The 15,602-nt window shown below is 42.3% G+C and overlaps 2 protein-coding genes across 5 annotated transcripts in view; one reads left to right on the top strand and one right to left on the bottom strand.

Moving 5' to 3' along the window:
* LOC122567858 (protein grainyhead) overlaps positions 1–15,602 on the top strand; it is a 159,750-nt gene that overhangs the window by 100,839 nt on the left and 43,309 nt on the right. For all 4 annotated transcript variants that reach the window (XM_043726968.1, XM_043726969.1, XM_043726967.1 and 1 more), the window contains exon 4: positions 9,362–9,787. In XM_043726968.1, coding sequence (XP_043582903.1) covers positions 9,362–9,787 — 426 coding nt within the window. The remainder of the gene's footprint in view (positions 1–9,361; positions 9,788–15,602) is intronic.
* The window catches only part of LOC122567859 (zinc finger protein 467), a 263,949-nt gene that overhangs the window by 216,433 nt on the left and 31,914 nt on the right, over positions 1–15,602 (bottom strand). The gene's annotated exons all lie outside the window — the stretch shown is intronic.

The following is a 15,602-nucleotide window of genomic DNA, read 5'->3' as shown; positions in this document are numbered from 1 at the left end:
GAAAATTCTTTACCAACAACACAACATAATCCCTAGCGTCCTTCTGCTATGAGAACATTCATTCACCTTACACAATGATCGTATTATACAATACTTGTACAGCACAGTTTGCATAATTATTTTTAGACTTCAGAATCGACACAAGTCGGATTCGAAATGGCTGATAGACGAACATTTACGAGATATTCGCGATCGTCCGGCTATTTTCATCGGTCAAGACGAAATTACGAGTACCACGCGTCGTGGTGCACCGGTATTCGCGTTACACCGCGGTATTATCTTACGGTTATTGATATTTCGTTGCCGCGATCGTATTACTGAATTCGTTGCGCCTGTGCAACAGCCGGATCGTCGACCAGCCTCTGTCTGCGTCCTACGCACATATGCAGGCGTTTTGTTCGCGTTTTTCGTCCGCTACTATGAGATAGATCGCGAGACTATCGTTCGGTTTGTCGAGCGTTGCGTGACGGCCAGGGATTCGGACTAGCCGATCATCTGGCTAATTTATAGCGAAAATTTCGCGGTAAATCCCTTGGCGAAGCTTAGTTTGAATTTAACGAAAAGAATGACTTTTGCCGAAGATACGATAATTGTTATCGTTCTAATCGTAAACTGAATCAAAGTTTGTCACGTATGTAGAAGATATCGTATCGTGATATAAAGTCGTCCCATTTTACGTTCATTATCAACGAAGAAGATGGAACGAATATATTATGTTACTATTTAATAAACGTGGAATTAACTTTTGAAAAATTAGATCCACAACCACGCATCACCCTTTCCAAGGTTTCCAATTTAATCACCTCTCCTTATCTTATGGATAGGTATACATTACGTTTATTTCTGTTCGGTATACAATTTCGAATTGTGTGCGCGATTTAAGCTGCAAACTCGTATCGTGTTCTTCTACAGCGCGACATATATTTGTCCTATTCTTCAATTCTAAGCGCGATAACACTACTTAAACTCGTCATCGAACAAACCTCATTCTTTGAGCAACATCTTTTATCTCTCTCTCCTCCATTCGATAAATATCGAACATTCAAAAATATCAAATATCTGGCGTTCATCCTGCAAAACTCTATAATCTCAAATATCCAATATTCATCAGCCACAGCCTTTTGAAGCGGCGCAAGCAAACCTTGACCCTGTCAAAAATAACAGGCGAACCCTACGCATCGAAGAAAAGTGAAATTTCAACGCCTTATTACAAGAGCTGTGTTGGAAGTTGCGCGATCCAGTTTCCTCCGTGACGAGTCATTGCAGCTGCACAGTTCGCGGCTCTAAGTGGCGCGAGTGTGGACCGAAACTCCCGGTGCGTGCTCTCGTGAGCGCAGAAGACGTTACTATACACCGTGAGAGAGTAACCTGTCAGATACGCCGTTTTATCCGTGGTGAAAGAAAGAACAAATACCGATGGTGAAGAGCGAACAAAAACGGGGGTAGAGGGATCATCGATCCATCAAAGTCAACGCGCGACACCTTTCTACCCCCGTGTCTCTCCGTTAACCCTTCCTTTCGCCCGACGTCACTCTGGCCGATAGAGGAAACCGATTTTCACGGTGAAGCTTCACGGCGAAAGTTTTACGAGCATGTCGAACGCCACTGACGAACCTATTACCCGGACGGGGTTGTTTTCGCATCGACGGTTGAAGTGAGTGTGTGATCGTAGAAAATAGAGAACGGAGAATCGAGAATGTAGAATGCAGCGCGACGGATTTTTAATAGTTTCGGAAGAAGGAACGGAAAAGTAGAAGTTGCAACGCAGTTGCTTTTTACGTTTGACCAACGTTCGACCAACCTCGCTTTCATTTTGCACAACAGAGATTTGCAACGTTTTAAGAAGATATCTAGCATAAAGCCGAGGCAGAAGATCACGGGGGACAATACGAATTTATGTTCGCGTTTCGTTCGAACTTGATATGTTTCTTAGCGTAGGAAAATGGTGGAAAGAGCGCGGCGGGGTTAGCTGAACTGGCGAAGGCTATTTCTCGCACTTTTCAATCGCACAGTCGATTGCAATTCGTTCCTAGAATCCTGCACGCTTTAAGACCAGCGAGAACGCGTGCAATTAATCGTACAATTAAATCTTCTCCAGGTAACGCGGAATTTCGCGTTCTTTGCTACTTCTGCGTAACAAACGAACAATGGCCTCGTAAATCTCCGCTCTCGCGTGTCTGCCTACGTAAAAATCTGCTGGATGAAAACGAGAACAACGTTTGTGACAGCGTGCTTCGCATAGTTGTCGTGCAAGAATCGCGCTGTCGCATCTTTCCTCTCTTTACATTCCACCGATAAACCAATTAGTACATCTAATTGAATGAAATATTAGTTTTTCGCTACCTTCGGCTTTCATTTCTAATTCGAATCTGTTGGATACTCACATTACTAAAAAACCGAATTCTAAATTCTACAAGAGATGACAGTTAATTGCGAGGAAAGAGGCGGAAAGTTGATAAATGGTGTTTTAACGTATCGATCGCAGAAGCTTCGTTTCGCTCTGCGACAAACAAACGTTAACGAACAAAGACGCGTTCCTTGTCACGGTCGAAGAATCGTTTTCTTCATATTCTTATGTCGTTTTCATACTGCAACATCACCGTGGACCATCGATGAAAAGGCAACAAGATCGATCGAGCGAGACGAAGTGGCTCGAGCTTCTGTTGTGTTCAGGGAGCATAAAACGATGAAGTAGTGCGGAAAATGATCGGCCGCCACTGGCTCCGAGGCAAATGAACGATTCGTAGCGCGATTGATCGTGCAAAAGGAAGCAAAGAGAATTGGTGAAAAACGGTAGCGATATTTTGTCTTTTTTCTAGATTGGAGAAGTAATAACAGTGAATTGGTGATCGTTGGCGCGCCGTAATGTTGGCAAATGAACGAGTTCCTTGACGAGGTCGGCTAGCAGATAATAGCAGTAATGAATTCACGCTTGAAACTGGCTGTATCGCTCTGTGAATACTATTTTACTTTCGATTCAGCTATTTTCCGCTGTCCTTGAATAATCGAACCCGCTTTGCTATTCGCGTGAGATTTATTACAGGTTTGCGAAAAATAGTTCGTGTTTTCCTTCCCCCGTCCAAAAAGAAAAAAAAGAAGGAAGATTCATATTTATAAACCTGTTAGATTTTTTAATACGACTAGCATACATTACGTATATCATTGTTATTGTTCGAAACAGCAAGAAATTCGCTCTCGTGCATCCACCTGTAACCAGTTACTTCCGGCGGAGGTAGCATCCAGCAGCCACGAAAACAGAAAAACCGGAGTGTCTCTCTATCTGGCAGAAGTTAATACGCGGGCACGTTTATGTCGAGGAGACACGCGAGTCTCTGGAACAACGAGGATTACTCCACGCGATATCCTGTTTCCTGTACGATCGACCGACTTACAGAAAGAAGGCCGTTCGAAGTGCGGTTTTTGTTGCTGAACCGAGAACTGTGTTTAGGTTCCGTCATTGATTGTTCGAATTTTCGAAACGTTTCTTTGCCGAGCAAATTGTATACGATTCGCGTAATTATATCGATAATGTAATTACTCTGACGCTTGGAAGGTTCGAGCGCTACGAACTCTCTCATTCATCGACGTCCTCGATGTTGTTTTATATTCGGCAAAAAAAGCTATAATCCACCTGAATCGAGGGATTCTATAGGAAGAATGGTGGCTGTTTTTCATAGAAAATCACGCTAGGAAATTTATTCACCCTTCGACCTCACACCAACGACCTCGAGCCGCGTAGAAATAGATTTATTTGTAGAATTAGTATGCATACCGCAGCCAGGCTGGCGGCCGAAGCGAGAACGACAGGGACGTGTGAGCGAGCAATGGTGACATTAAATCGAGATACGTATCGGTAAAAAGGATCGCGGCATTCTTCTCACCGTTTCTCCTTTATAAATCTTATTAACACCAGCGATCGGCCCGCGTCGGATTATGGATCGAGGTTACAAGACAATCGAGGAAGTATTGAATGGAGAAAACGGTCGTCTCGTTGCTGCAGTTCCTTTTGGAATCGATACGCTTTTACGCCACCGATATTATTGCTCGTGCTTGGAAACTCGCGAGCGTAGGAACCGTAATCCCTTGCAGCCGTGAAACTGTTATCGAGAGAAAGTATTCCGTGCGTGAGATTTATCGCCATATTACAGGGACACTATTTTACCTCCGTTTACCAATCGAGACTCGTTATTTATTTAAAAACTGAGATATTCACTTTTCTGTTCTTCCGAATCTATCTAGGAACGTTCCCTTTCGATGTTTCTATTTCCCTGTTTTTCTATTTATTTCTTTGAGAGAGCTATCCGACGAATAAAGAAAGTAGAGAATGAAACTCTTTATCTACGAAGAAATCAGGGAAACGAAATTTCTTTTAGAGAAACAGAGAGATCGGAACGTTGCCGTTATCGAAAGAAATAAATTGAAAACAAAAGCGACGTAGGAAAGACAATCTTTTATGATAATTAGGTGTGAAAGAAAACAGGCGTGAATTTCTACGGATAATTCAATGAATAGGACACGCCGTTAGCTACATTAGAAAACGACATTCTTAATGGTTGTTAAATTCCAAACCGTGGAGACGCGTAATTGTAATCAATTAAGCTAAACGACGATAATGGGTTAATAAGGTGGATAATTTTCTCTTTGAATACTAAGGTGTTGCTCGGCTTTCTTAGAAACACACCTTTCCTCTCGCTGTCACAGCTCGTTTAACTGCCCACGATTTTTCCACTAACTCGAGGCATTCTCTGACATTCTAAAATTGCTACCTCAAACGCGATATTGAATCTGAGATTGTCCTCGTAAAAAAGTGCTTTACGATATTCTTGAACCGTGACATTTCGACGTCACGCTCAAGTTGAAGATTTAACGATTGTTTATGATAAGATGATCTTTTAGTAGTCTCTCGCTGTGCAATTTCAATGCAACAGCGAACGATTATTGTTCTCTTGTTGTGTATACAACTATAGCGTTCCAACAGCCTACGTAAATCGGACAACGATGGTTTCTTTATCGCGACGTGTTTTCTTTCATACCCAAATTATTCTTCCCAAATTTTTACGATGGGTTCAACACATCGTAATAATTTTATATAAAAGATACCCAAAGTCATTTGTCTTGAAAATTATAGCTTGGATGACAAAGTTTCGCCGCTGTAGAATTTTATTTCCACATTTTCCTCGAAACTTAATTTATCTCGCTTTTATGATCGAGCAATTATTTTTGCATAAGAATCGCCTCCTATCTACAATGTAAAATACTTTGAGTCGTATCCGGTACAGCTTAGTACTTGACACATATTTTTTTCAAACTTAACAATGACACACCGTGGAAACAACCACTACAAACCGCTTCAAACCCTATCCAACATAAATCCAACATAGTCTTCGATCTAAACTCACGAAACGTTACGTCCACAACATCGTTTCCCAAGCCACCTGTATCTCTATTCCACACGATTCAAAACTAACATGATCGTCGGTCTGAATCGTCTCTGTCACCGCTTCTCGACATTACCAAACCACGTCAAGCCCTGTCGAACGTAAGCACGTTGCCTCATCGATCGAACGATGCCACGTGAATTCAACCACATAATAAATCCAGTCTAATACGATATGCGATCTACACTCGCAAGACATCCAAGACTTCGTCCGAACATCCATCACTTTCGCTACTTTCAAGCCGCGCAGACTCTTTCCAAATTCAGAAACACGCGCGATATGCAAAGACACAGCGAAGTGAAAGTCTGAGAGAAACATAAGATGAAAGGGCGACAAGAATGCGTGGAGAACCGGCCGCCAGGCAAACTGGACGTTCGGTCGAACGAGCGTGTATCCCGGGCGGAGGCGGCTTTATTGAAATGCACACGAGGGAGCAACAGGGTGGGTTCTCGGGTCGCGTGGACAACACTCCTACGGAATATTAAACGCGTCTCTGCGTGGCGTGTCCCTCTTTATCTCGTCACGGTGCGTTCCACCTACCTGCAATATTTACGCGTTGAGGTAGGTGCGCAGGAACGAGGATGCAACAACACGATAATGCATTCTGACGATCGCGAGCCACGGATACTGGCCGGACGATGCCTTCCAGAGACTCCTTTCCATTCAACGTTTCTTCTTCGTTCTCTCGTACTCAAGAACGATCAACCGAGACGAATGACGCTCGCCAATAGATCGATCCGAGCTGAGAATAAATTTAGAGAGAATGAGAGAGGCATATGACTCGTCGAGGAAGCAAGGATTACGCGCTTTTTGCCCAGACTACTCGTTGCGCCTGCTTCTGATACAATTTGTCTTGCATAGTCGTCATTCGTCCATCGACGTTCGATTATCTTTGCTAGATGAAGGAAATTGGATGAAAACGTTGCTCCCTCGGATAATGGAACAAAATTGCACATGCAAAGTATTTGTTTTCATCATTGTTGCAAAATATCGGATGTGGGCTGTTGTGTAAAAAGACGAGGTGGGTTATTATACGTGTCTGGTTTATTAAAGAGACGAGTGGTAAATTGTAATAGTCAGTGCATATTAAAATCACTTTAAATACAAGTACAGAGATAGCGTATACCGGTCGTTATCGTCGCTCGCTCAATGCCACTGTTCAACTCTACGCTCGCTATTCAACTGTATGACTCGTTATAATGATCGCTATAGTGATTCGCTATACTGATCCTTCTAGAGAGCACGTTCGTCCATTTGTATCGAGAGGTGGTATTATAAAAAATGCGAATGTAACTCCGGTTGACGATTACAAATAACCGCGATAATGTTTTGTCCGGAGGTCGTTTACCTTTGAACCTAGCAAACCAAAACAACGTTGACACTCCAAGGCACAACAATATGAGTCACTCTGGATTCGAATCTTCCATTGACTCGTGTTCCGCTACAGACTCCTTTTAGAAACCACAATTACGATCGCTTTCTCGTTTTACCAATGTTAGTAAATTTTCCTCGCGAAAGGAGTTTCTGCACGATTTTGTTATCTTTCAACGCGTTCACTGCTGGCCAATTTTACAACGCGCGTAATCATAGTAACGTAATTATCTGCAGTGAATTTACGATGCGACAAGTTGGCAAATATTTCAGTAACTCGAGTGAACCGCTCGACGTGGTATCGCAGGCCCATCAAAGCTGCAGCTTTCGTACCGAGAATCTTGCAACTTGCGAAACCACCGACCGAAAGACGAAACGCGGTTCATCCAGGATATTCTGTTTGCCCATTCCCTACCGAGAAGTATCCACTCAGATGATCACGAATGAACTGATTACCCCGACTGTCGAGCATTACAATTCAAACGCGAAGCAACCCATCCATCGAATCTCGCGTATTCGCGCCCGATCCTCGCCGCGCCTGTGCAAACAGACGCCGAGGAAAATATTTGCACAGGATAACGCGGGCCCCTCATTATCGAGATGGCTTGGTCCGCCGCGTTCGACCTGGTTTGGCCCCAGGTGCGCGAACAGCAGCGATCGAGAACGCGGCCAAGTTAGATAGAGGGACGAGGAAAGGATCGAAGTGGTGGAAACGAGAGGTGGGAAAGAAATGGAGGATAAGGGGAGTGTAAAGAAAAGAAAAAAGCAAGAGGGAGATTGATTCGACATGCATAAATTAGAGAGGATGAACCTTTATTTCGTGCGCGAGGCTCACGGGTTCGGGATTGGGTTTGGAATTGGGATCCACGAGAGGAGTATAAATTGATGACTGTAGGCAAAAGGCAGGGGTTTATAATAATTAATCTTCGTGCGTGTATGTATATAAAGATGCCCCTCTCTACTTCTCACCCTTCTCCAAGCTTCCTTCATCCTTCCTCTCGATCCTGCGTCTCTTCGTTCGTGTTCGAGGCATCTGCGTGCACTCGGCGTCGTGTATCTTTTTTTCATTATTTTCTTTTTTCATCTTTAGCGCTCTGAGGAATCTAAATGGAGCCGAGATTTGGATATCAACCGCTTGATCTGTCTGATCTTTCGTGAATTTTTCGTCGGTTATTACCATCCATGCTTTTTATTCGTATAAATAGATTCAAAATTCGGTTTCTTGGATGTTCAGTTTCTTGTATCCTTCCAATCGTTGATTCGTGTTGGAAACTTGTTTACGTTAGTTCGATCCACGCTATCTCCTCTTTAAATTCTCGACATTTAAATTCCTTTTCAATCCTCCGTTCTTTTTACGTGTTTTCGATTCTGTGTCTCTCCTTTCGCATTTTGGCAACACAGCCGTACGCATCCAGCGTCGTGTTCCGTTTTCTTCGAACGGCGATCTGAATGCATCGATAGTTCTGTTCACTTCGTCCTCTTCGATATCGAGCAACTTTTATCCATCTGCCCTTCATCCATGCTTGCGAAAGATTCACTGGTTGATTAAATCGCGACCTAGCCGGAAAACCGAGCCTCGTCTCCACCGGAAACGAAGTAATCTCGCTGACAAATATCCAGCTAGTTCGTCGAGCTTACGCGCGTGCAAACCTTCCAAGAGGCGATTAGATATCGCGACGCGACAAACGATAAATTATCGCTGCGTGCGTGTGTGGCGAGAAGGTGGCCTCGCGTCCTGGTGGCCATTGCCAGATTGAGGAATCATCAGCGAGTCTTAACGCATCGCGATTATAGTTAATTGATAAATTCGACGGACCAGCGGCGATTAATCGCTGCAAGACCGTCGCTCGTTTCTAACAGTTTATTGCACGGCGAATTCATCGGCAGGAGATCTTCCAGGAAATCCACGGAGAATCGCCTTGTCGAGACTTCTCGCGGATTAAACGCGCTTCTCGGCTACCGTCTAGGCACTCCATCAAACGTTTCTGAACGTACTGGAGACACGCGGAAATGTTCGAGCGAAAGGTATTCGCATGGATGGTGGAAAATGTAGACGCTTGCGATGTCGAGGAAAAGGTACTTTAACGTTGAACTATGCCGGACGAAGAAAACGATCGTGTGTGTTTGTAGGATTGTAATCGAGGTTCGAACCTTTCGCACGATAATTTACCAGCTAATGGCGTTAATGAATTAAGGCTAATGACAGGCTTCTGTTGTTGCATAGTTTTTATAATCGACGTCGAATAGCACGATCGGTCGTCTTCTATAGGATCTCGTTTTATTACAAAACATTATTAATATCGGTAATTTGTACAATTCGTATTTTACTCGATCATCAAGCGGACCAATCTTCTCATAATAACACAACGAGGAAGTCTGTCGAAAACTCTGACGATTCGAATATCTAACGAAAGACTACGTGATTTATCGTTGATACGGATGAGCTATCGAACGTAACATTTACTTACGAAAGACTTACCTTCTATGTATAAAAAGTTCTATATTGCCATCGAGCGAAATTTTTAGAAGGAAACAAACTTTTGGATTTACAGACGACGAAGCCGCGGCGAGGAGGACACGAGCGGTGTAGACGAGAATTCTCAGCAACAGCAATCGGGCTACGTGGCCGGGCAGCGTGACACGGAGGAAGAGGAAGAGCTGGGGGCGGAAGAGGCGGCAGCGCAGGCGGCGCAGTCCCTGCAGAGCGGCGCCGAGGGCGCCGATCCAGAAGTACACAAGAGGGTTGCTGCCGTGCAGGTGCAGGTGCAGGGTATGGAGGGCGACTGGCGGACCTACTGCGAGCATCCGCTCTCGGTAGCGACCGCGGCGATGCTCAATCTCCAACAGCAGCACCAAGTGTCGGCCGTCGCGAGCCACGGCGATGATCCAGCAGCTTCGTACGTCTACGAGTACTACAAGATCCCAGAGAAGAGCACCGCGGACGTCAAACTACCACCCACTCATGAACTCTGGTCCACGTGAGTCTGATTTTATTATTCGTAAATTTGGATTCGATCCTTTGTAACTGTAATTTTGTATAGCAACGAGAAAAGAGCGTAACTGATTACTTGACATCTCGTGTGACACGTATACTGTCGGTGAAAAATTTGCAACCGCATTGTGATTTCCATGAAGAATATATAATAAGAATATGGAAAATATGAGTTTTCGCGACTCGGAATTCTATTTGCTTCGAAAATTTCGTAAAGAGAAATCTATTAAGATAAAGAAAGTGTTGCTATATTGATATATTAATTTTGAATTAATAATACGAACAGCAGAAGATTTAATATAAGTACAGCTAGGAAAATTCAATTCTGTTTCGTTCTCATAATTGTATTTATAATCGAGGCGTTGAGAGATTAGCTTGAGATCTGGTGAACAGCAGTGCTACAAATAAATCATTCGATGCTAATATAATCGTGTACCGATAAAATACGATATCTCGCCAGTCACATAACGTTATAGAGGGTTAAATAGCTTTTGTCTGAGTGATAAACTGGCAGGGTGAGGAAAATACTTGTTGCCTCGCTGGCAATCTGAGCTCGAAAGATCTAATATCTCGATACGAGTAAGATGTATTGAATTGAATGCCTGATTAACGACGCTACGAACCAATCTACCCAACTTCATTTTCTGGAAATGTCTTAATTCCAGTACCGGAATATACGAATAACGTTCAATTTTTTTTTTTTTTTTTTTTTTATAGATTACATGTTAATAAAGTCGATAAGATTAAAAGACACGTATACGTATATCGTTGTTTGTTTAGAAATAAATTTTTAGATTCTAAGAATCGATTCTGATCGCGAGAAATCTTCATCGTTGCGAAATTAAAGATTCAAAGAAGGATTTAAATATTTCCTACGTAAACTTCTCGCTCGCGTCATTCTTCTGAACCGACTGATTTTATAATGAAAAACATGCATTATAACTTTAAATAACCAAGTTCTCAACCGTCTCCTACATATTCACAATCCACGGTAGATCATTCGAGCCACACCCAGCCTGTCGAAGAACAAAAATTTCCAAGGCTCCGATCGAATAATTAATTTTTCAAGAACACGAATCTTAAGGCCGCGAACGAAAGAAACCTATTTCCCTGTTTGCAGCCGCGCCTTTACAATCTCTTATAATTGTAGCGAAAACACCAGCTGCTCGTACTGTTCATTGCAAAAAGCAATTACCGAACGTAAGATTCTCTCCCTTTTTCAAATGAGAAAAAATACCGAAACGCATTCGCTCCGGGACAGCAGCGGCCATTGGAACTATACATTATCGCGCGATTGCATTGCTAATGCGGAATGACGTGTTGTGCCTCGCCGTTGAACCCATGGCATATTAGTATCTGCGTCTTAAGCCGTGCACAAAGATAAAAATCACCGCTTTCCACAGTTATCCCGCAACGCCTTCCCCGTGATTCACGTGCGTGGAAACATTGCATACAGGGTGTCTATCGATAACTGTTCGAAAGTTCGATCAATGCGAATTCAAATAATCGAAGCTTCGTATTATTGAAAAAATCCTCCTTCGTTGTTTCCACACGTGGAATATCGCGATTAGATAGCAGATCTTTATGCGGGCTTATATTTTCTACGAATACGATTACAGAAACAAAACTTGAAGTGCTATTTGTTTTATCCAGCGACAACCATAACTGATATTCTACTTTGAATATCGTAGATATCTACGTATTATCTATGTGCATTTGTTTATTTTTGCACATTTATATCTCACGCAAGTTCATGAATACCTGCAGGTCAATGACGGTGTATATACATATTCTACGTTAAGCATAATCTACAAACAATATATATATATATGCAAAATTATGTAAGACATTAAAAGCACAGCTCTTGTTATAATATTTAGTAGATAAAGCAACTTTCTACCTACGTTCCATTCTTTTCGATTACATTTATATAAATACGAACTTACATAATATCCGCAGGCCGATTTATCAGATTCTGTACGGAAAGCAACAGGAAAGATCTTCTTCGCGTACTGCTAATTATATGGCAGCGTAGTATAATAACGGATATCTGAGTGGTTATTGATAGACACCCTGTATATGCGCGCGATTGCCAGCAATTGAATAACGTATTATAGAAATCTCCATAGCATCGTCATCTTCTGCCTTCTACCTCGTGTTTCTTTCAACTACGGTCGCATATAGGAAAGAAAAGACATCGCCGGTGGTCGAGTAAACTTTGACGAATCTATTTTTTGCTTTGCTTAAGACGCGTTTTTGTGAATTATTCCGCGACCTCTTCGTCGCGATGCTTTTTACCGAGCGCCAGATGACCGACGTTGATCGAAATGTCTCTTGAGAATGGATGTCCGTGTGCCCCAGCGATTAAATCGACGAACTCGATTTTTGCCGCGCTGCTTTTTCCCAGCGTCGTTTGTCATCATTTTTGGAGTTCTCTTACCGGCACAGTACCGCGATGTAAGGTCCGTCTTATATATATTTCGGATGGACACTGCGATTCGTCTTGCGAACATGGTCGTAGAGTCATTCGCTTGATTATTGGTATCGTTCGTTTTCGAGAAACTATACAACTCCTGTTGCAGTAATTCTGTACTTTTATAGCGACATTGAATCGTTTAGCGTGTTTAGGGAATATCGGCATAGATAATTTTATTCCGTGCTACGTATCGTCACAGACCAGGCGAGTTTTGAATGAAATATTGCATCGTAACATAAATCTATACTGTTTGTTATACCTGTTGCAACATACGTACGAACAACGCATCGTACGTAGAAACTGGATGACTATATGTTACAACCTAATGATTTCTTGCATTCTGTCATCATCATTTCTTGCATACATTTGATTAATTATTAGCAGTTCGAGTAAAGATATTCCTAACAGTCGTAAGAGGAAAATCTACGTTATTGTCTACGAGGTATATGAGTCATTTATTCTGTATATTATAATTGAAAAATAATGTTGATATTTATTAACCACGCGTATTATAAGGAAAACTAAGTTAAACTGAATATTTTATCGTAGACGTATCTCGTCGAAATTTGTGACACGTTTAAAATTAATAAGAGTTCCGTAACACACGAGCAACAAACGACCAATGCGTTACGTAGAAACTGTTTAATGCACTTGCTAACATCTCTTTGATACAAATCTTTCGTAAAATTTGAATATTCTTAGACATCCAGCATATGTAAAAAAAAAAAGAAAAAGACAGAGAAAAGAAAGTATCAGAGAAAGCATAAACGTTGTTCGGACAAAGCAACACGTTGGTAGAGCGTGTAAAGCGCGGGTCAAAGGGTTGGTGGTTCCGTAAACGCGTGCGTGACGACTAGTTGCATCGGAAGAGAACTCGATTAGCGTAGATCGCCAGATAGCCGGCGTGTAAACGTCGTTGAAAACACTTTCAACGCGGCACGACGCTTTATTAACATCCACGTTTCCCCGTATCTCGATTAATAGTCTCGCGTGCATAATTGAATGCTTGCGGGTAGCATAATTTATCGCGACCACGGACTATGTGGAACAATCGTACACGCTTCGGACACGCTCGAGAATTCTCTTCGTGAAAATGTAAATTCGTCATGAATCAAGAAGGAACCTTCTTTTCCTTCTTCTTCTTCTTCTTCTTCTTCTTTTCACTGGTTCAGGAGATTTCTTTATTTTGTATCTTTATTCCTTCATCCTTTCCTTGCTCCTTCTTCGATGTTGAGAATCGAGATTAATGACGGACGACGATGTGCCTGTCGACGTGCCGCCAGATAGATTTTCTCCATAAGAGAAATAGATTTATTGTGAAGGTTTATTGCGCTATTACGCGAAATTTATTGCGCCTGGACACGATATTCGTCGGTGTGCTTGAAAACTGAAAGCTTGCAGGAAGTTAGACGTTAGACAGTTTCTCCTGCTTCTTTAGTGCTAATGCTACTCGATGGCGCTTAAAAAATATTCTTTCAAAGAGTGAAATTTACGAAGCTGATCGTGTATTTTCGTAAAATTGCAGATAAATTTGATCACGACGTCCTTGTTCTGTTTTCGATTCTTGTATCGATTATAGAAATCGATGGAATTTACGCGGAAATTTTTCTACGTTCTTTTGTGCGGAATCAAATTTGCGAAGCTGATCGTCGATCTTCGTGGAATTGAATTTACGAAGCTGTTCGTGTATCTTTGTTCCTTGGGATAATTATTCTGTCTTTTTTCCAATTCTCGAATTCGTAACGATTAAAATTAATGTTTGCATAGGAACGTTCGTTTCCAGAGGTTTTCGCGCGGCACTAAATTTACGAAGTCAATTTAGTATCTATATGGAGTTAAATTTACCTACTATAGTTATAGCAAATAAAATAAAGCTAAACGTGTGTCTTTGTTTCACGAAATCGTTGTTCCTCTTCTTCGAATCTTATTAATGGTAGAAATCACTTTTTGGAGATCTCCGCGATATCACCGAGACGCATAAAGAACAAGGAGTGTAAGAAAAAAAGAAATTCTGCATAAAAGACCAATTTCGTTGCCAGGTAAAAACTGCCAGGTCGAACGTTAAATTTATCAAGCTTAATCGATCAATAAATTTCATTTATGTTCCTATCTCTCACGTAAACATAGTTACGCCGGTGAACAGCTAAAGTAACACGCCTAATTCATTACTGAAAACATTCCTGACTTCAATGTACCGTTTACTTCACGGATTCGAAGAATATTTACAATTTCCAACACTTGAAACATCTTCGTTAATTGCTGCCTCTGCTTCTTCGCGATAGAAAAACACACCGACCAAGTCAAACAACGATCACTATTACGAGATGTAAACTTGCACAAACGTGAAGAAATTCGTGAAAATCGGTCCGTAAAACCTCGCAATCCGGAGCAGAAAACAAATTGTACAAGCGATGAAATGAATAATCAACGAGTGCATGATAAAGAGAGAAGAAGGAAAAGTTGAGCGATCGCTAGCGAATCGATAACGCGTTTTTCACTGTCCGCTGGTAATTACGTTCGTCCGGAGAGTGGAGTTCGGCGAACAGTGGCAAACGGTGGAAGATCGGCACGAGGCGTCGCTCGAGCAGAACGATCTTCTTACATCGATCACGCTGCCGAACTGCATCGCACGCTCCCGAATCAAACGTAACCGCACTCTGTTTAATCACAGTTTAAAATCGCGGATTCACCCGGTGGAACGCCACGAAATCGACCTCCGTGACGACCCAGCCACTCGCCATAAATCTCCAAGCGTTCTCCCCGACACAAAAGCCAACAAACAACCGCTGTACTGTTTACAGTATACCGTACTTGACGATGGAATCTTAAAATCTTTTCAGTTTCTTTAAAGTCCTGGTTGGCTTTGAAAATCTTCAGAGCTCTCGTAGATTCTGAAAGTTCGACAAGTATCGAATACATTACGAGCGCAGGCAGTATCTTCCACGTAAAATATTAACGAAAGTCTATAAATTTTAGTCGGTTAGCGTAATTCACCTGCGTTATGCGCTTTACAGGTTGTAGTAAGACGTAGAAAATGAAACGAATGGTCCGCGAAACCCCGCCTGTACACGTAAACAAATCGCCAATTCGAATTTCATAATCGATACACCGCTATACGAAAGGGTAAATCAACGAACCCTGGCAAGAAGAGTTCGCAGCCTATATTTATATCGACGCCTTCCAACGAGACCTTCCGGTCCATTTGCTCGGTTTGCAAACTCTCATGCTGTTCTCCCGTCCCGTGAGAGAGCGTCTGGTTGGATTCGTGACACGGGGCTCCCTCCTCTCTTTATTTTGGGTCTGGCTGGTAGCAGCCAGCCGATCG

The sequence above is a fragment of the Bombus pyrosoma genome, linkage group LG5, assembly GCF_014825855.1.
Source record: "Bombus pyrosoma isolate SC7728 linkage group LG5, ASM1482585v1, whole genome shotgun sequence".
Taxonomy (NCBI): domain Eukaryota; kingdom Metazoa; phylum Arthropoda; class Insecta; order Hymenoptera; family Apidae; genus Bombus; species Bombus pyrosoma.
The sequence above is the reverse complement of the archived record's forward strand: the minus strand, read 5'-3'. Positions and strand labels throughout refer to the sequence as shown.